The sequence below is a fragment of the Labeo rohita genome, chromosome 13 (genome assembly GCF_022985175.1).
Source record: "Labeo rohita strain BAU-BD-2019 chromosome 13, IGBB_LRoh.1.0, whole genome shotgun sequence".
Taxonomy (NCBI): Eukaryota; Metazoa; Chordata; class Actinopteri; order Cypriniformes; family Cyprinidae; genus Labeo; species Labeo rohita.
Window position 1 is genome coordinate 7,218,144 of NC_066881.1, and position 22,279 is coordinate 7,240,422.

At 35.2% G+C, this 22,279-nt stretch overlaps 2 protein-coding genes across 2 annotated transcripts; both read right to left on the minus strand.

Moving 5' to 3' along the window:
* Positions 1-657: 657 nt before the first annotated feature.
* Positions 658-4,746, minus strand: wu:fj16a03 (uncharacterized protein LOC335475 homolog). Its single transcript, XM_051126468.1, has 3 exons — positions 4,606-4,746; positions 2,538-2,636; positions 658-1,109 (listed from the first exon to the last, which is right to left on the minus strand). The coding sequence occupies exons 1-3, from the start codon at positions 4,649-4,651 to the stop codon at positions 1,024-1,026; spliced, it is 231 nt and encodes a 76-aa protein (XP_050982425.1). The 5' UTR covers positions 4,652-4,746; the 3' UTR covers positions 658-1,023.
* A 3,374-nt stretch (positions 4,747-8,120) lies between these two features.
* LOC127174720 (zinc-binding protein A33) lies at positions 8,121-19,014 on the minus strand. Its single transcript, XM_051125246.1, has 6 exons — positions 18,501-19,014; positions 10,446-10,541; positions 10,136-10,366; positions 10,006-10,028; positions 9,745-9,866; positions 8,121-9,579 (listed from the first exon to the last, which is right to left on the minus strand). The coding sequence occupies exons 1-6, from the start codon at positions 18,948-18,950 to the stop codon at positions 9,011-9,013; spliced, it is 1,491 nt and encodes a 496-aa protein (XP_050981203.1). The 5' UTR covers positions 18,951-19,014; the 3' UTR covers positions 8,121-9,010.
* Between the last annotated feature and the right edge of the window lie 3,265 nt (positions 19,015-22,279).

A 22,279-nucleotide genomic window follows, 5' to 3' on the forward strand; every position in this document is an offset into this window, starting at 1 on the left:
GTTGGTGTAATTATAGAACTTAACACCACTGTATCCCAGGAAGTCTACAATAGACGTGTTTTTTTTTTTGTTTTGTTTTTTTTCCCCACAAACAAGGTAAGAGCAAATCCCACTATGTGACTGATTTCAGTTTAACTGGATTATTGAAAATAGACACTGTGTTTGGTTAATTCAGCATTCATTCCTAATTTATTTTATTAATTCAAATTTTACAGTGTAAACAGCCTTTGCCAACAAGGCTGGCTATTTGCACTTAGTGTAAATAGACACTCCTTAACTTTATATTATTAACTTGGCGTTTTTATTATTCAAATTTGGCTGTGTGGTTAATAACATTTATCTATGGCGTGACATATTGCTTTACACGGACTGTGAATATTATGAAACCCATGGATGCTGCTCCTGAAGGGATCGTAGGATCTAACTAGAATTAAATGTTAGCAATATGTTGCTTGCAAATACCTTCCTTTGTCAGAATGCACAGCTAATCTGAATGACTATCAAGGAAGAAAGTTGCTTTTTGCTGCCAGATGGTGTGGTGAACTTGCTATACGGTAAATCTACCAGCAGGGGCTAATGGAGTCATGCCAGCCAAACCTTGACCCCCTCAAACTTTGAAGTTTGGACCAGTAAACAAGCAAAACTGCAGACCTTGAATGATGTTTATGTTCTTTATTGATTTCATCTGTCTGTGTCAGAGAATGAGGTTATGTTGTGGTGAAACCGACAGAGAGTCTCACTGAGAGATGTGTCCTGACTCAGCAAAACTGCCTGTTCTCTGCTGTGCAAACAAATAACCAGCCAGGACAAAGTTTCTCTCCTTGGCGTATGTGTGCAACGTGCTAGCTGCAAAACCTTGGCCAAGTGAAAGCACAAAATCACAGGCTGATTACTGAAAATTGCTTTTTATTTTAAGTCATTGGTGTCACAATATAAAATCACATTGGTGTCAAGAGTATAAAATGAAAACAAAGATGACTGAGGCATAAATGAAGCTGGTGGTTAGCAGACTCTATGTGAGGTTCAAGCATTGCAGCGGTTTTCGTTACAGCATTTCCAGCCCTTCCTTTTACAGAACTCCACACTCACGCAGCCTTTCTCTCCAGTTGCTGTGGAAGAGATATCAGATAAATCAGTTGATCAGTACATTATTAAAGCACATTCAAAACAATGAATGAACTTTTTTCACAGTGGTTGTTATGAAATAAAACATTTTCAAATCATACACATATTAGTCAATACTATACAAACTACAGATCATTCATTAGACACTACATCAAAAAAATGGAGAACACAGTGTCCAGTGCATGTAGTTACAAAAAAAGAATGTTTACTGTATATAGTAATTGTTTGGCAATAAAAAAACATACACACACTCAAAAGAAATCACACCTAAGTTTGGTGAATATACCAAAAAAATAAAAAGGAAATATATAGGCATATATATATATATATATATATATATATATATATGTGTGTGTGTGTGTGTGTGTGTGTGTGTGTGAGCATGTGCATATGTGTACATGTATATCTATATATATATGAAGAGTTCAGATGCAAAAGCCTCTAAATCAGCTACAGAAGAGTGTATATCTGAGTGTTTATATAATATACTGTACAGAATATAGTAATTATTTTGCAATAAAAAAGAAACATAAAAATACACACGCTCAAAAGAAATCACTTCTAAGTTTGGTGGTTTCTTTTGAGTGTGTGTATGTCTTTGTTTCTTTTTTTATTGCAAAATAATTGCTATATTCTGTACAGTACACTCGTATATACACTCTTCAGATTAATAGATGTACCTTCTGTGCACTTTGAACTGGCTTATATTTTGTATGTTTAAATACTTAGAAACAAGTGTGAAGAATTTTGAATTATTGTGAGTAAATGATGACAGCCGTTTTGCAGTTGTGGTTAACTTTTGCTTTCTTGTGTTTAGGGTTTTCCATCACTAGTTCATCCCAGAGCAAATTGTGTCTTAGTGAGTGAGAGTGTGTTTAGAGTTTTGCAAAAAGAGTACATGAGATCTGCAAACAGTGTCTAAACTGCCTGAACTTGTTTAAGGTTTTGCAGAAAGAGTGATTTATTTGACAGATTGGTTTAGGCTATTGAGAATTTGGTTTAGAGAATGGGGTTTAGTGTTTTAGAGAATGTGAAAAACTGTAATCATTATTAATCCATCCATCCATCCATCATTAATCATCATTCATGTTGTATTAAAAATGTATTTTTTTTTTTAATAAAGGTGTTTTTATTTAAAATACAGCAGCTTTTTATCTCCATTCATCCATGACTTTGTGTTATTACTGTTGGTATGTGTAACTGTTTCTTGCTGGGAAATGTTACAATTGCCCTGATCGCCAATATAGTTTTGTTGTTTCAACAACTTATCGTTGTTATGAAATCGTTCCAGTGTTCTTTGAAATCTTGATTTTATTTGATTCCACTGGTTGTGTAATGCAGAAACATGCAATGTTTATACTTCCCTGAGGCTGACCTTGAGTCGGGGTTGACTGTGATGTGCACTTATTTACCTCTGGTATAGCAGGACTGAGGAACTTTACTCCTGCACTGCAGAACCATGTTCCTCACCATCAGGAAGTCTTCCCCGTAGCACTCGATGTAATAATCCGCTGCACCACAAATATACAAAAGGACCATTAGTTTGTTCAGTTCGGCATCAAAACAGAAGGATTTCAGAACATTGTAATGTTAATACAATAGAATTGGAAATAAATACTGTACTGTGGTAAATGAGCATATTCATTTTTAAATACATAAGTTACACTACTGTTTATAGGTTTGAGGTTGGTAAGACTTTTTTTATTTGAAGAAATTACTTTTATTCAGCAAAGATGCACTAAATGGATCAAAAGTGACAGTAAACACAATTATGTTCTTCTGAACTTTCTATTCATCAGATGATAAAAAAAAAACTGTTAACAACATAATTAGCAATGTTTCTTGAGCAGCAAATCAGCATATTAGAATGATTTCTCTAAGAACGTGTGAGACTGAAGAGGAATAAATACATTTATTACAGTATGTATAAATATATTCTAATAGAAAACAGTTATTTTAAATTGTAATAATAGTTCATAATATTACAGTTTTTACTGATTTCCTTTTCTTTTTTTCTTTTTCTTTTTTTTTTTTTTAAATAAATACAGTATGTTTCTTTAATCACTATCTATTAATTACATTTTAACTCTTAATATTCACACTTTACATTCATGTTACTGTGTATTCACAAATACTGAATAATACTACTGAATTGCTTTTTCATTACGTTTTATTTTTATATTTCATTTCTTTAATTATTATTATTATTATTAGCTTTGCATCACAGGAATATATTTAAAAATATATTCAAATAGAAAACAATTTTAGTTGTAGTAAAACAATTACTTGTAATAATACTACTACCATTTTTACTGATTTTTTAAATTTTTATTTTATTATTATTATTATTATTTTGATAAAATAAATACAGCCTTGGTGAGCAGAAGATACTTCTTTCAAAAACACTTATTTTTTTAAATTACTTTATCTATTAATTACATTTTTCCTCTTAATATTCACACTACATTCATGTAACTGTGTATTCACCAGTGTTGGGGGGTAACACATTACAAGTAATGAGAGTTACGTAATATTATTACTTTTTTCAAGTAACTAAAGTAATGCATTACTTTTTAATTGACAAGAAAATAGTTACTTTTTTCAAATAAGTAAAGCCAGTTACTGGCCTGAGCCTGAGGCTTTTGGTGTGAAAAGGCTTTTACATTTGCCAAAAATAGAACTTCTTATATTAAAAACAAACAAGCAAGCCCTGCCCAAATGTAAAAAGTAACGAAAAAGTTAAGTAACACATTACTTTCCATAAAAAGTAACTAAGTAATGTAATTAGTTACTTTTTTAGGGAGTAACTCAATATTGTAATGCATTACTTTTTAAAGTAACTTTTCCCAACACTGGTATTCACACATACTGAGTAATACTACTGAACTAAATTACTAATTAAACTCCTTTAGACGTTTATTTAGCTGTTGCTTTTTCATTACTTTTTCTTTTAATTTATTTTATTGTAATGACATCCATCCATTTTTCTCTATTCTCCATTCTCTTATCCTATGTAGTGTCTAAATTGCCCATAGGAATATTAGGAATACATAGTTTATTCCAGCATATCTCAGACACCCTGGACGGACGGCCAGTCCATCACAGTGCCAACACACACACACACTCTCACACTCACACACACACACTCCTATGGGCAATTTAGTGTCTCTAATTCACCTGACCTGCATGAGTTTGGATTGTGGGGAAACCCGGAGCACCCGGAGAAAAACCACGCCAACACGGGGAGAACATGCAAACTCCCCGGACCTCAACTAAGCCACCGTACCCCCCTGTTGTAGTAACATACGATATTTATATGACATTTTTAATTAAAATCACCTTATAGAAAATTGGCAAAATACTCTTCTTTGAAAGCAAAAAGAAAAATAAGTTGATGTTGTAGAAATCCAACAAGAATTCACTTAAAACAACAAAGTAACAGCTGCCAACTGTGAGAACAAACAATCTGAAATGACTTACCCGTGCAAAGAGGCAGAAGAAGGAACAGAATGAACCAGGCCTTCATCTTGGATCTGTTGTTTTGTGATGTTGTTTCACTGCTGTCTGACTGCTTTGAAATGCCTGCTGAGCTCTGAGCTTTGGCTCTTTTATAGCATTGTGGAGACGCAGGGTCACATGTTTCAAACAAACACACACACATTGTGCAAAGTGTAAACAGTCTTATCTCCACGGATACTTCTAAGAACAAATAATGATGAATGAGTGTTCTATGAATGGATGAGGTCAGATTCAAATATACAAATAAATCCTGCTGTACTGGATATTGTCGTTTGAATTACACAGTGTACTTTTTATTTTGGTTACACAAAGTCTAACTGTAACTATTAACTGTAATTTAAAAAAAAAATATATATATATATAAACTGTCATTACTTTATTATATTTAAAGTTAACTTAAAAAGTTTACTTTAAAAGTACGTATAATGTAAATTGGGGTTCCCAACCCTGTTTCTGACGATCTACCTACCTGCAGACTTTAGTTTCACCCCTGCTGTAACACAACTGTCTGTAATTATCAATTATTATCTGTAATAGCTGATTCAGGTGTGTTTGTAGGATGGTAGATTTCCAGGAACAGGGTTGGACACCCCTGATGTAAATATATGTAACTGTAATTACTTTAAATATATTATATTTAAAGTTATATAACTTTAAACTTACATATAACATATAATTGAAGTATTTATTTAAATGCTGTTCTCAACTTATTAGCTGAACAACATATTTAAATATTATATTAATGAATGCAGAATAAAGCATTTACAATAGAATATTGTTTGTTTTTAGTAAATATTTGGATTACTGATTTTTAAAAAATTGTCAAGAGTGTCAAACTTAGTTCCTGGAAAGGCACGGCCCGGAAGAGTTTAGATTTTAACCCTAATTAAACACACCTTATCCAGCTAATCAAGTCCATCAGGCTAATTTAAAAACTACCTGGTATGTGTGCTGGACCGAACTTGAAATATAACTCCAGGAACTGAATTTGACACCCCTGATCTATGCGAACACCACCACTCACACTGTTGACGCTTTCGTGATGCGTGAAGCCGGACTGCACAACAGAGACAGCCGGCGTTCACTATCTCTCTTTTCATTTCCCACCAGTTCACATTCCTGAGATTATCAACACTGCATGTGAGAACATTATGTTATCTGTGTTTAGCCCAAACAGAACTTCTGAATGCTGTCATTTGGGAACGCTTCTGGTGCTGTTTGTAATAGCTGTGCATAAGTGACCCAAGTCCATGATGACCAGATAATGAACTGGTTGTAACTGGTTAAGAAGTTAAGAAGGTTAAGATGTGCCAGCACAGGTGGATAACACTTCATGAGAACATCAGTGTCAGAATCACCTACATTTCCCTGTATGTTCTGGGAACATTAATTTATGGTTGCAGAATAACCTGTACTAACTGTGTTTTGAGGTTTAATATTTACTGACACATTCAAACTTTTTGGAAATATGAAATGCCATCTACATTGTATTAAAGGCTATTTAAAGGTCATGAAACAATAAGTTACATTTTATGTAATGTAAACAGAGATATGTGTGTGTTTCCACAACGTAGAATACAATGTTAGTATCTGTTAATTTTTAATTTAAGGAGTAACTTAATAACTAGCAGAAGAATGTTTTTGCTTTGTCCATATCAGCATGACCATGTGTATCTGTGTTTTTTTTTTTTTTTTTGCTGCACCAGTTATAAGAGTAAAACCTCTGTGTTGTACTGTATATATCCTATATTGTGCTGCAATATAGGAAGCAGGCATTCGCTTATATAGATCTTTTATTCTGGCTCCTTATACCGCACAGAAAACAAGCAGCCTCTTTGAGTAGATTGGTTACATGGCAAAATCACAAAATGTGAGAAAAATCACATTAAACGAGAATAATATAAAGCAAAAAACATACTTGATGCAACACAGAAAACAAGCAGCCTCTCTGAGTAAATGGCCCTTATAAACTGCCTCTATGAAATAAAACATAACAAAAAATGACAAAAATGATCACGCATGAATTGATGTGAAAATGTGGAAAGCAATGAAGATTGAATAAGATTATCAGAGCGTCAAATCTCTCCCATGCAGTTACATACTAGAAAGAGGGGACAAAATGTGAAGTTTTGTTGACCCATAACATGAGAACAATTAAAGGGGAAAGCACTCATAATTAAATTAGGCAGCTACATCAGGTATTTAAATGAACAATTTTGTTATACATATATTTAACAGTATGTACAATATTTACTGTACATAATGTGTCTAGTTGTATTATAGATCTTTGGCATCACACAAACAAGAAATATGTAGCAATATAAATATAAGCTAATACACTCATAAAGAGATGCTCTGTATTTATAGCCAATCCCAGTGACTTCACATTGACAACCGTTTAAAAAAAAAAAAAAAGTGATGGTATCAGATACTATATTTACATGGCAGTAGTCTGGTACATGTCCAAAACACTATGTTAAATGGTCATGTCGGTACTTTGTAAGGTGCATAGGAGTCTACTTTTAGTAATACTGTTGGTTACAATCTAGCCCAAACAGAACTCCTGAATGCTGTGTCAGTTACAGTCTAGCCCCTTCTCATCCACTCACCTAGCTTGCAAGTGGCGTCAGTGCTTGCATGGCAAAAGAAGGAGACAAAACAGGAAGTTCTGCATCAGTGCTCATGAGGAGATGATCTGTATTTACAGTCAACTCCAATGACGTCACATTTATTTGTTTTAACTGACAAGCATCTTACTGAAGCTTTCTTAATTTTTGTGATGTCACTGGCAGTTGGGTTGTTTGGTGTGCTTCTCGAGATGTCAGTTTGTAATGAATAATTCAAACTTATCGTAAACAAGTTTGAAACATTGAAATCTTAAGTGCAGATATGACAGAAAATCTCATCAGAACAGATCTGACTATACTATTCTTCATTTTCATCTGAATATCAACATTTGTGAGATTTAGTCAGTCAAAACAAAAACAGGTTAACTGATCTAATTTTGTGTAGGCCTGTCTGGAAGGTTAATCTGTGGCACTGTATTAAAGAATTAGTTCACTTCCAGAATAAAAATTTCCTGATGATTTCCTGACCCCTATGTCAAGATGTTCATCTTTCTTTCTTCGGTCCAAAAGAAATTAAGGTTTTTTTGAGGAAAACTTTACAGGATTTTTCTCCATAGAGTGAACTTCAGTGGGGATCAATGGGTTGAAGGTCCAAATTGCAGTTTCATCGCAACTTCAAAAGGTTCTACATTGATCCCAGCTGATGAATAAGGGTGTTATCTAGAGAAATGATCAATCATTTTCTAAATATATATATATATATACTATAGTTGAGGTCAAAAGTTTACACTCCCCTTTCAGAATCATTAAAAATGTTATATTACTAAATTCAGAGGGATCATACTAAATGCATGTCATTGTTTTAGTACTGACCTGAATAAAACATTTCACATAAAAAACATTCACATATAGTCCACAAGAGAAAATAGTAGTTTATTTATAAAAATGATCCAATTCAAAAGTTTACATACACTTGATTCTTAATACTGTGTTGTTACCTCAGTGATTCACAGCTGTGTTTTTTTGTTTAGTGATAGTTGTTCATGAGTCCCTTGTTTGTAAACTGCCTGCTATTCTTCAGAAAAATCTTTGAAATCCCAAAAGCATTTTTGTGTATTTGCACCCTTTCCAACATTGGCTGTATAATTTTGAGATCCATCTTTTGCACTGAAGACAACTGAGGGACTCATTTTCAGAAGGTTTATAGAAGTAATAGAAATTTGTCTTAAGTAAAAGGCACACATATACACAGTACAAAAAAAGCACACACAACAACCCAACCACAAAAAACACCTCTATAATAATAATAATAATAATAATAATAAAAAAAAAACACAAATCTGTTTGACCTTTAGAATAGAAATTGCAGTAGGAAAAAAAATTACTACAAGCCTTCCTTCTGGCCAAATGAGTTCTAAACTGACAACCTGATGGGAGAAGCTGAAAGAAATAATGCAAATAATGAGAGGGGTCAGTAATAATAGAAGCAACAGAAGCTTTTTGTTTTTTTTCTGAGAAGCTCAGAAAGCTTCTATTTTTTTTCTTTTTCTGAGAAACTTTCTGAGAAGCTCAGAAAAAAAAGGAACAAAAGGTGGGACAGTACCCTTTCAAAAGTTACTAAATTGCACCTTTTAAGCACTAAAATGTACCATTTAGTTACTCCATTGTCTAATGTGTACAATTAAGGTGCTAACATGCACCATTTAGGGATAAAAAAAAATACATAGATTTTTTGAAAAGGTACCACCCGAGTAACAACTTTTTTACTTTTTTTTTAATCTGAGAGTGTGGGTATATGTTCAGTCAGCCAGTTCTGGAGTGATGGTTACTGCCACCTTCACTGGCACAATTCTCAGCGGCTCAGTATTGCTTCCCTGGTCACTCACACATGGAGAGAAGAAAGGAATGAGCTTTTTGGTGGGCAGATGTGAAAAGGTGTAGATATGCGTCATGTCAAATGGGTCGTAAAAGGAGAGTTCCTTATTGTTGTTGTTCAGGCAGACACGGATCCTGTGTGGTTTCCTTTTCACATAGAGCTTAGTCCAGGGTTTTGTACTGGCACAGTATTGGCCACCCTCTCTTAAAGCCAGAGCCCAAAATCCAGACTCGGAGTTGACGTTCAGAATGCCCTGACGGCTCACAGACTCCTTCACAACACCCAAGTCCCATTTAGTCTTATTCCCCACCTCCACCTCCCAGCAGTGCATGCCTGCACTGAGAGTTTCATTACCCAGAACGCAAACACAGAGGTCAAAGCGCTCTGGGTTATTAGGAATGTCTGACTGTAAGTCTCTGTAATGTACACTGGTCAAGTTCTCAGACAGTTTCAGCCATTTAGCTGCAGTGTTTGGATCCATTATTATGGGACCTGAAAGAGATATTCAGTGCAACAGTATAAATCCATGTAGACAGGTTTGAAAAATTCTCACACAGATTTCAATGGTGTTTACAATTGTAGCAGTTCTGTTCTTTTTGTTCTTTGCTTGGAACCAAACCAGTGTGAACACACTCTAAAAATGTTCCTAATACTTACTGTACTGCACTTGTCCCAACATCTTCTCCCACACTTTAAACTTTAGGTTTCCCACGTGCTTAGAAACATCTATAAGAGAATCTGGTGCTAACACATTGGAGTCTTGAGGACTGTAGATAACACTGCAACAGAAAGTCGATCAAATACTTTACACTGATGATATACAATAACAAACACATAATGGAAAAGATAAACATGATAACATTCAAAGAGATGAAATAATTAATCCATTATGTTTCTTGTGATTCTCTCTGATATTACCTGTCAGTGTAGCTTTTATAAGCCTAAAAGTGGAGTGAAGGAAAAAAACAGTAAACAATTACAATAGTTATTTTAGTATTTTAGAGACAAGTGTCCTACAGAAGTCACTGCTATTTGTCTGCATTACTACCTGGAGGAACTGGATATCTTCTCTTTCCAGATCTGTCTCTCTGTTTTGGATGGTGTTGGAGAGGCTCACTATTTTATTGCTGAGGTCTTCCAATTTCTCCTGCATGATTTCATTTTTCATCTCTGCTTCATCCTCCAGCATTGAGATCCGTGCCGCTTCCTCCAGCCGCAGGAAGTGACGCAACTGCTCAAAATCCTTTTTGATCAAATCCCTAGTGAGTCTGGTTTGTTCCTGGGGAACATTATTCAGTCAGTGTATCTCATTTAATGTAATATAAAGATGAAGTTACACTATGACTGGTGTACAGTACCTTGATGTGCTGTGTTGTCTTCAGACACTCATCCTTTTGTGTCTGGAAGGTCATTAGATCCTCCTTAAGTGGCCATAATGAGAGCCTCACCATTTCCTGGAAATGTGGAAACTGTATTAAGCTTCATGAGTATCATGTCATATCCTACCCATCTTCATCTACATGCCTTGGACCCCAGTGTAGTCATTTGTAAAGCATGATCAAAAAGACTATAGTTTTTTCTTATGTGTGTTTGTTTTTGTTTAAATATATCACTTTTTTTTCAGTTTTGTAGATCACCTGACCTCATTCACTTCACCTTTGACTCATTTCTCTCTCTATTTACATCCTCCTTCTTTCCTTGTTCTCTGCCAGATTGTGTTACGCTATTTGCGGTGTCAGTCCCACTGTATCCTGTTTAAGTCTTTTCAAATTTGTTTGGTCTTGGATTACACTGCTTTTTAGTTAGATTATTTATTTATTTTTTTTTTTTGGCCTGCTGATTCATAGTAACCCTAGCAAAAATAATAGATTTGAATGCATTTATTTTATACTAAGTATAGTTCAAGTCTATTAAAATATTTACTGACATATCACTCGAGACTTACATCCAAATGTTTAAATTTTTTGCCATGTAACATTTGGTTGCTAAACTATTACCTGTGATGTAAACAAGACTTTGTAATTCACTTGTGTTCCAATATTCATGTAAAACATCATCCTTCACATGCATAAAAATGTTTATTTTGGCCCTGCACACTGATTTTACAGCAGATCATTTATATTGAGCAGCGTAACATTTATGTTCAGTTGACTGAATTTTAGTTTGATTAATGCCTGGAATGTAAAGTTAGCAATGCTAAAATGTTGTGTGTGTGTGTATGAGGTGCATACGCAATCAGTTACATTTAATAAAATAAAGATATAAAGAAAACAAATCAAATGCTTTAAGAGTGTGACAAAAATGAAAAGTGGCCTATACTTGTTGCACATTTTTTTTTCCTTTTATTAATCTGTTAATTATTTAAGGGAAACACATTTAGTGTAGCCCTATTTGTTTTATTCCTTTTATAATTTCAGTTTTTCTCTGAAAGCGGCAGGTGCATGGTGCAACAATGTGTGATTCCTCATGGTTCTGGTTTCCTCTTTTGCGCATATGAATTCTAAAGCCCCAAAAGAAAAGAAAAGAAAGCTTTATTTGTCGGTCAGGAAAATAATCTAAATGAACAAAATGCTGTCATGCTGCACGCAAATCCAGGCTAACTTAAAAACTAATATCAACAAGGGTGGATTTTGTGTTGCTATTGATGTTCATGCCTTTGTGGAATGGCATCCAAACACAGCGAATCCAAAGTATTCATGTTTAGTTGCTTAGGGGTTCTTATCTCATCAGCTTGCAATGTATATCCATTTATAAACTACACATAGTACACATCTAATTAAGTATACATATGGTGTTTCTCAATTTCAAATATGCAAAGAATGGACTTGCATTGTTGTGAAGACCGGTCTTACCAGGCTTCCTTGAAAGAAGGAGATTCGCCCAGTCAGCCCAGGCACACATAGTCAAAGGCCACTATTGTTAAGCCGAAAGGCAAGGTAAACAAGGCACACGTATGGTATTTCTCAATTCCAAGAACGCAAAGAACAGACAGGTCCAGACCAGTCTTGCCAGGCTTCCTTGAAAGAAGGAACGATGTGAGAACATGGAACGCATCTTTGTGAAAATTGAGATACACTGCAGTGATCTCAGCACAGTAGACTTTATCGCTTTATTGTTACACGGCTACATGGAATACTTGATTCTAATTGGTCAGTCACCCCATTCCGAGGTTTATTGTTCCCTGATAACAACCGGTAAAAACTACTAACACAGGCTCATTCGGGTAACTGCAGTCTGCGCTACTCGCTTGCTAAGAACATTTTTTTCTTTGTGGAAGCTTTGCGTTTGGTTGGCTAATCAAATATTAAAGCTCAAATTAATATTCTGTGTACAATTATTTAATTATATCATCTTGGTATCGCAGACCTGCTCTCTCTTGTTTTCTTGCCATTTTGCAACGATTGTAATGGATTGTAAGTAACTAACAAAGTGATAAGATTTTATTGCCATAATTATTATCATAATGTGGTGAAATGCCACCTTGTTTGAATTTGTCACTTGCTAGTAATTGCTTTCTTCAGGGAAGACTGCGTTCAGATATTTAAACTCAAATCAATATTTTGTGTCTAATGATTTAGTTTTGTGGCACACTCTAAACCCGGTTAAGTTGAATTTACTTAAAAAAAGCTTAAGGAAACTGGTTGCCCTGAAAAATTTAAGTAACGTTTACTGGAAAACTTGAAGTAATCATTACTTAAATATAAGAATCATTTTAACAACCATTTTAAGTTGAATTTACTTAATGCTTTTAATTTATCTAGTTACTCCATTCCTCTAATAGCTACTCACTGACTCCCAGAGTGCATTGCGACATGAATAAATTATGCAATTGCTTTGCTGTACTGTTGTTGTTTGTATTTGCCAATTTCATTTGCTGTCTTGTGTCAGTAGTAGCACAACAAAAAACAAACAAAAAAAGCTCATAAAATGGTTATTGATACAGTTAATAAAAATAAATAAAACTGAGTTGTTACCATTGTTGTGATTCACATGCTGAATGTGACTCATGCACATTATCCCAAATATTAAAAGATTGTATCAACACAGGTAAAAGCTTCTTATAGTGTTTATAAAAAAAAAAAAAGAAAAACAGTGAAATATCATTAATCAACATGAAAAATACGCAACCTAATGATTTAATTAGAAAACAACCTATTTATTATTTTTCTTTCTTCAAAATCAAAGAACTCTGATTTCATGTTGCATTGCTGCAACAATAAAAAGAAAACTATAGTGATATAAACAAAGTTCCAAATGCCCAACCAAAAGTATCACTATTCACTATAATGGTGAGTATTAAAAAAAAAAAAAAAAAAAAAAAAAAACTTTTCAGGAAAATCAACATTAATTTATGAAGTCAGCTTATGTCATGTTCTCTCAAATATTTCAGTTGTATTGAAAATTCAACATTCAAGATGACTTTGGGAAATGAGTGAATTCAAGTAGTGTAAGAAAGATGTGAGTGAAAAGTCTACTAAAAATTGCCCCATCTCAAAAACTTTATTTTCTTCTTCTTCTGTTGTCACGTTGCACATTAGCAACATGTTAGCGCACTGCTGCCTCTCACTGGTTTATTAATGTCATTGGTTTCTTTGTGGATACTTGGATATTTTAAGTAAACATCACTCAAAGCAAGTAAGTAAATTGTTTTATTTGCCTTGAAAGTAGCTGTAACTTAATAAAACCTAGTAAGTATAGTAACTAAGTAAAGATAACTAATTGTAACTAAGTAAGGTAAACTATTGGGTTTTACAGTGTATGTATCTGTGTAATAAGTGGGATAATCCAGCCGGTTGTTATTGCAAAATAAAGCCGTTTTACAACTGCTGATAAGTATGTCAGGCTTTATTCTGCGATAACAACCGGCTGGATGTATATTATTCCTTACTTAAAATTCTGCAAAAAAACAGTTTACTTTCACCAGCCATCACAATTGCAAGCTTGCAGCGGGAATCTCTTAAGCAAGAACAACAAGCATAATCCCACAGGCTTCCGTACGTTTCCGTTCCATTTCAAACGGTTCAATTCTCTGAAGTCTGCATTTGATGCATCTTTGAGAACACATTCGGGCACTTTCATGCGTCCTCTTGCTTTCTTGAAAAATGGAATTGAACTTCGGTGGTGTTGATGACATAGTACAAGAACAGATCAACACAAGATTGCTTATTGAGAAAGGGTTGTAGTCATAGGCCACTAGTGTTAAGACGGCCGGCATGGTCGGCATGGTAGTAATACATGCGGTTCACATGGCTCTTTGGAGCAGCATCAGTACATATGTCTTGGCGATAGATATGCTTGTTTGGGGGATGTTTTGTTCTATCCTGTCCTGTTTTTATTCTTTTAATGTGTGTGAATATATGCATGTCCGCTGATGCAGCAGTTTTATATTCTTAAACTCACATCCAAAGGTTTGTCATGAAACAGATGGCGCAGCCTGATATGTCTAACGCAATCTGACATGATGACTTCATTATTCACGTGGTGCAGCTGATTGGTTCTTTTCGTATCAGCAGCCAATGAGCTTGCTGCTAAAAATTCAAATACTTGGCCAGTGCTTGCTGTAGCAGCTGCAGCACGTTTTAGAAACCCGTCACCTTCCCCAGCTCCACCTATATAGATCTGCTACGGGGTGATTTTATGTATGTTATAAGTACATACAGTGCACAGCATAAATGAGTACACCCTCTCCAAAACAAATTGAGCAATTACTCTTTACTTGCAAGACATATTAGGGTTCTTTGGACATATAATGTTCCAACAAGCCTGCTTGATCTATTATCAAAGAAGAATGTCAAAATTATTTAGCAAAATAAGATTTTTTTTATCAAAGTGATAAAATGTTGTGTCGCAAAAATGAGTACACCCTCCTTAAAGTTACTAAATAAAACTAAAAAAAAGAAAACAAAAGTGTAGTTTTAAGGCTATTATTGAACCAAAACTTTTAAAGACAAGTAATTTCCTTACAGTTACTGGCATTTTGTAGCCTACTGAATCGTACACAGTCTTAATGCTGTCAATAATGAAACCACTTGGGAGAAAACTGCCAGGTTTTTCAGCATAAAAGAGGACAGTGGTACAAGAGGAATTCTAAATTATTTTTTTTAAGTGTGAAAATATAGCAGAAGTAGCACCGACACTGAAAAACAATGGACTTGTGACAAGGCTCCTAAAATAGTCTCAGAGTCTCAGAGTTGGCAAAAAATTATGAAAAGAGTGACACTTTATCTCATGGAGTACGACACAGTCTGCAGAAGTGACATGCATGCATGTTGTTGTTGTCACCACTAGAATTACCTACTGTAGCCAAAGCAAAATAAACTCATTTAACATCTTCCAAGGCCCATATTTACAATATATAGTCTTCTGTGAATTCTGTGACGTTGTGCTTTATCAATGCTGTCATGAATTCACACACCACTGTGTGATGTAATACAAAAAACTGAAACTGCAGATGCTACCCTCCCCTCATTCCCTGCATTACTGGGCATTTTTACAGCATGACAATGAAGATATTCATTCTTTCAAGGTGAAAATCCTTCAGTGGACATTTATTTCACTCAATCTTAATGCTTTTGAGAAGCGGTGGGGGATTCTGTAGAGACGAGCTGAGCAAAACTCCCCATTAAAGACCAGGGCATTTAAGGAGGTCGTCCTCCAGGAGTTAAACAGGACAGATGTGAAAATTTGTCATGAACTTGTACACTCAGTGCCAAGAAGGGTCAGAGCAGTATACTTAAAGTTCTGGAGGACATACTAAGTACTAGAATATTATACATTTGCTGAATTAAATCTAGGGTGTACAGAAAATATTGCATATATTTTGTTGTTTTTATTAAGTATATGTTTAATACATTTAAATTTTGCCATATTTCCATGAATTATATTACTGATCATTAAGAAAATACATATTTTATATTTATTCAGAAGGGGTGTACTCATTTATGCTGTGCACTGTATATTCTAGTAGGATGCATGTGGATGTACAATAACAGATTTGCTCCGTTTTGGTGATCACAAATTCATCAGTGCAGAGGAGCACACCGTAAGCAAAACTCTGCAAGTAAATTTGCGTTTTTATGTTATAAACAGAGATGGCGATAGAGAGGCAAAAGTTAAGTACCGCAGCTTTAAATAATTATATCTTGTTGTAAAGTGTTTCCAAAAAATAGTTGATTCCTAATGATTTGACATTTGAAACAGTTTTGAGGAAGCGGAATCCACAAATCCAAAATTCTGTCATGAAACTCTAGATGACGCAGTCTGATAGGTCTAACTCAATCTGACATAATGGCATCATTATTCATATGGTGCAGCTGATTGGTTCTTTTTGTATCAGAAGCCAATGAGCTTGGTGCTAAACATTCAAATACTAGTACTTCTTGCAGCAATTGAAACCCTCCATCTTCCCAAAACTTAGTCAGTATCTGTAGCATTAAAGCTACAACCAGCAAACTCAGGTCAGACCTTCAGACTGGTCTGAAGTTAGTTGCTATATATTTTCTAACTGATCCAGCTTACGGTTTTGAAAACCAGACTATCACAACCACCTGAAATATAATAGACTTTCATTGAGGGGGTGAAAACTTAGCTGGCCAATTTTGTTCCCAAAACTTTGCTAAAAGACAAGCCAAGGTTAAACCAGCTATTTTCAGCTCAAACCTGCTAAGACTATACAACCAGCCTAGGCTGGTTTTATCTGTTTTTTACCAAATCAACTGGTTTTAGCTGGTTTAAACGTGCTAATCATGCTAGAAACATGTTAATCATGTTATCAATTTGCTATTAACATGCTAATCATGCTAGCAACATGCTAATAACATGCTAATTATGCTACAAACATGCTAGCAGCAGGCTAGTAACTAGCTAATCATGCTAGTAACATGCTACTAACTTGCTAAACATGTTAAGAACATGCTAGTAACTTGCTAATCAGGCTAACAACATGTTAGTAATATGCTAATCATGCTAGCAACTAGGGCTGAACGATATATCGTTATCGTATCTATATCTAGATATGAACTTTCAAGATATTACTATCGAAAAAAGCAACGATATAGACGATATAGATTTCCCCTCTCTGCGCTCGCCCCGCCCTGCATACAACTCTGGCAGTCACACAATGAACATCAGTTTTACGAGTGCCCTTGAATGCACCGCTAAAGACAGCGCGCACACACTACAGAGACAGCGGAGAAATTAAAAAGAAAGAAAATGAGTGCGGGAAATAATGCGGCCGGTGGTAGTGCAGAATCTGACTTGGTGCCAAAACATAAATCATCTTCCATTATTTGGAGGTATTTTGGATTCAGAAAAGACGATGTAAACCAGAGTGACGTGTTGTGCAGGTCGTGTTTAACAAAAATTGCGACTAAGCAAGGTAGCACAACAAACATGTTTCACCACCTGAAACAACACCATCGCGTGCTGCATGAAGAGTGCATGACAATGAGAGAAACACCGGGGACTTCTCAGTCATCCCAAAATAAGCCAAAGCAAAGTTTGATTGCTGACGCGTTCAGTAGCGTTACGCCGTACGAGTCGACGTCCACCAGACACAAAGAAATTACAGACGCTATAACATACCACATTGCAAAAGACATGGTACCTGTGTACACAGTTCAAATGAAGGCTTTGTTTTTATTTTTCTGAGAAATGCTTGGTTTTCACCGAACCCGTAGTCATATCGTATCGTATCGATATCGAGATGTCTGGCATGAAAATCGAGATATGAAATTTTGTCCATATCGTTCAGCCCTACTAGCAACACTTTGGTAACTTGCTAATCATGTTAACAATATGTTAGTAACATAGTAATTGTTCTAGGAACTTGCTAATCATGCCAACAACATGCTAGTAATATGCTAATCATCCTAACAACATGCTAGTAACTTGTTAATCATGCTAGCAACATGCTAACAACATACTAATCATGCTAACAACATTGTAGTCATCCTATAAAAATGCAAGCAAAAGCTAATCTTGCTAAATCATGCTAACAGCATGTAAAAATCATATAAGCAATGTGCTAAATCATGCTAACAACATCAACTTTCATACTTACAACTGCTTCAAACCTTCAGGCAACTCAAATTTTGTTCCCAGACTTTGCTTATCTATGCTATATGTGCAGCAGCAGTTTTTCTTACATGCTCACAGCAGCACTGTCTGGATGTATTGGCAGTAGCAAGTCTTGGTACTTGCTCTGCCGCAGAAGCAGAGTAGCAGATCTATTCCACCAAGCCCAAACACATTAACATCGTCATATACATTACCATGCTAAACCCTCTGAGAGCTGTCATGATAGAAATACAGTTAATTTTTATGACAGTACTAACTGAGCTTGATTTACTGTATTTGCAATAATAATCACTGCATAAGCATATATATGCATGAAATTAAATGTTTTACAAGACCTTAAGTTCCTTGGCAGCTTCTTCCAGTGGAATAAGCTGATGGTCCTTGTGCCTCTTAGAATACTGACAAACTGTACACAAAGTCTCCTGGTCATCCTCGCAGAAGAAGAAGAATCTCTTTCCATGGGTTGCACAGCGCTCCTCTGGACTCTGTGTTGATTCCCTTTCTTGACTCTCTTGACTGGATTGTTCTGGCTCTTCTACATTGGACTGTTGCCTGACTCGAAAATTCTCCACTATGTTCCGCAGAGCCAAATTGGCTGGTGGCCTTTCACTGAGACATGATGCCCTACAAACAGGGCATATTCTTGTGAACTGACCGTTCCAACAGTTGTCAATGCACGTACGGCAGAAACTATGGCTGCATTCCAGAACCACAGGGTTGGTGAAGAGCTCAAAGCACACAGGGCAGTGCAGATCTTCTTCTGAAATTAAAGCCTGGTAAGTCATTTCTCAGTAGGTTTTTTACCAAATTTCTCCAAGTTTGGTCGAAGTCTCTCGTTTGAGTGGCAGAGTAACGTTGCTTTCATTTTCTCAAGAAAGAAAAACTGGTTTAAGAATGCAGTTTAGCAGGTAAAACTAAATAAACAGGTAGATTCTAAACAATAGTAATAACCTAAATAACAATGACTGAATGAACAATGTTCTGATCTAAATTTTGTTATGTTTATTTGAACGTAAAGAAAACCTCAAAAATGCTGAACCAAGTATGTGAGTAGGAAAGGGCCATATCCTTCTTTGTTAGTGGTGATTATAGCCCTTCGTATATTCTCATACATGATTTTTCTACACTGGAGGTATAGTCTGAAAAGGCATACAGACAGCTATGTGTAACTGGGTAAATCAGTGTAAACCACAGATTAACATCTAGAAGTCTTTCAAAGATCTCTCTTCATACTTCCTATGTGACAGTTTCTATCTTAGCTCTGTTCTCACAGTGTTTGTCATTTCATTTACTACCACTAGAGGGTGCACATGCCACAAAAGTGGACGATCAAAGCAATCATAACCTACCGGAAATGTAATTTGTCCCTTGAAAACTCTTCACCACGTTTGCCATATATTTGCAAGTTTCAAGTTTTAGTCTAGTGCATTTTATTTTATTATTTTTTCCTTTTGCAGGGAAAAAGTTTTAATTTTTTTTTTAAAAGACGTAGAGAAAACACATTTCAATAAATATATATATATTTTTTATATACCATAACTGCTAATTTTATTTCAACATAAATGCACCTTTATTGCAATATGTAAAAGTAGCCCTGGAATAGAGCACTTACTGTTACATGTTATTAATAATTTTAATGTTAATTAGAAACAGTCACTTTTGTCACTTTTGAGTGGCTTTCTGAGACATTTTAGTCTAACATCAAACAGTAATTTTATATATATAAATAAATATAAAAATAAGCACACTATGATGTAAAGTATGCATTCACAGCAGTCATAACCTACAAAATATTTAATATTTGCCATTTAAAAAACTTTTCCCTCTAGAAATTAACTACAATAGTTTATTTGCCCCTGCATTCAGGTTTTTGGTCAGGCACTTTTTTTATTATTATTATTATTATTATTTTTTTGTAAATCACAGTTTACATCTTTTACATCAATTACAGTTTGTCATCTTTTATTCATTTATTCAAAATGCTAAAGATGAAAACAAATTCTCAATCTAAATATTTTTATATGTTATAACTGACACAGATATTTGAACATAAATTTATGTTTTGTGCAATAATATGTCTGGAATAATGGGCCTGGAAAAGAATATTAATACTGTTGTATGTTCTTAATAATGTCAGTGATAATTAGACTAAAAAAATCTATTTCAGTGCCTTTTTGGCACTTTTGATGACATTTTTGCCTCAAGCTCCTGTTAATTAATTTTCCAGAATAGAAGTACTGTCCATTTAATAGGTGCTGCTGTGTTTTTGGTGTCAATCATTCACCCCTCAGATTTTGAAGATACAGCACACACACACACATACACACAATCTAAAAATGATTACAGTGTCTAGCCTGACTAAAATCCATAGAAGCTCGTCTTTCAGTATAAGATCAATATAATTTGTTTAGTTGTTCACTTTAAAAAACATTTCTACAATAATCTGCAGTTTAATTGATCATTTTGCAGCCTCAAATCAGTAAAACGGCAGCCTCATAGTTAACACTAGATGATTATTGCAGAGTCTGGCCTGAGAGTATAAAAATAGGCCACGTTCTGACAGTGGAGTTAAGGTCATTCCTGTCATCTGTTCAATTTCATCTGAAAAGCTGAATCCATCCTGCTCTACTTTCCACTGTGTGGAAACGTATGTGAGTGTGTGTCAGGGTTTCTGATAGCCAGCAAATATTTGAGTGATGATTGTGTACTGGGAGAGGCGTCTGATTAGAAGAATGTTGCAATCAGTAAAATGCTGCAGAAGTACTTTAGTCCAGCTCCTTTCACAGAGGGAAGCAAACAAGTGTGTGCTTCAGTGTGTAGAGCCGCCTGTCAATCACGTACGAGTGCCGGTGCAGTCCTTCGCTCCTCAGCAGGACGAGGGACAGATTAAGTGTGCCCAATGCATGCTGACACCATGTGCTCACACCTCCATTACCACTAGAAAAAAAATATCTGGCACCACGCAATTGCAGCTTGCATCCAACCCAAACAATTTCTGCAAAATACCAATTCAAATATTAATATCAAACTCTCTTCACAAACGGACGATACGCTCAGGCAGCACATTAAAAGAATGCTAGCTCTTTTTTATGAAAGTGTTTTACAAAAAAGCAAAGAAGCAGATTATCTAAAATCTTTTTTTTTTTTTTTTTTTTTGTGGAATTGCTCTTCAGCGCTGTTTTCTATAGGTGGTTATTGTTCATTTTGGAAATGAGCCTGTTAATGGGATATTATGCCTCACTGAATAAACTCAAGCTCAGTTCAATCCTTTTGATGATTACAGCTGTCACACTATGGCTGATCCTTTTGAAAAAACACGGTATTATTATTTTGTGATTTAGTTCCACGCTTTTACACTCACTAGGCCCATTACAATGTCTGTAAATAATTTGATGCCTCACCCCTGTACCCTTACAAAGAGAGTTTCTGTTCAAGCAAAGCAGAAGTGGGGAGTCTGAAACTAAAGCTGATGGTTTTTCGTCATGCTTTTCCAGTTATATGACTCACAGGAATTCAATGGCAGGGATTCATTTGAATGAAGCTCGTCTGCTCCCCACGGGGGAGATATTTGCAATACTTTGAGTCCAGGCAATACAATTATCTTGGAGCCGAGAAACCGCCATCCTCCCACAAATCTTAAAGACTGCTTGTTTGATCAAAAGCCCTTTTCTCTGAAAGTGGACAAACTGTTTTTGTCAATGGCTCTGAGGCTGATATATAAAAACACACTTGCAGCTTTTACTGTTTTGTTCACATGAAAACATTATGCATTAATAGGTGTTTTATGTGCTTTTGTGTGTAGATTTTATTTATTGTTCTACTAGATCCAGACATTCAATCTTAAAATACGAAAATAATGACATGAACCAAAACTGTGAAATAAATAAATAATAAACCACACATAACAAAAAAGTTGTATCTAAAGGTCCATTCACACCTGTCTTGTTAGGTTCGATTCAGTCGATCATAAACTGGTCCTGCAGCATGATCACATGAAACTCTAGATGGCGCAGGCTGACAGGTTCTAACTCAATCTGACATAATGACATTATTGTTCACATGGCGCAGCTGATTGTTTTTTTTTTTTTTTTTTTTTGTATCAGCAGCCAATGAG

Coding starts and splice junctions, on each gene's coding strand:
- LOC127174720 (XM_051125246.1), bottom strand. CDS start 18,950: ATGACTTACCAGGCTTTAATTTCAGAAGAAGATCTGCACTGCCCTGTG. Junction 10,029..10,135: donor AAGATATCCAGTTCCTCCAG/GTAGTAATGCAG, acceptor CTCCACTTTTAG/GCTTATAAAAGCTACACTGA. Junction 9,867..10,005: donor TATAAAAGCTACACTGACAG/GTAATATCAGAG, acceptor TTTCTGTTGCAG/TGTTATCTACAGTCCTCAAG.
- wu:fj16a03 (XM_051126468.1), bottom strand. CDS start 4,651: ATGAAGGCCTGGTTCATTCTGTTCCTTCTTCTGCCTCTTTGCACGG. Junction 2,637..4,605: donor TCTTCTGCCTCTTTGCACGG/GTAAGTCATTTC, acceptor TTTGTGGTGCAG/CGGATTATTACATCGAGTGC. Junction 1,110..2,537: donor TCAGTCCTGCTATACCAGAG/GTAAATAAGTGC, acceptor TCTCTTCCACAG/CAACTGGAGAGAAAGGCTGC.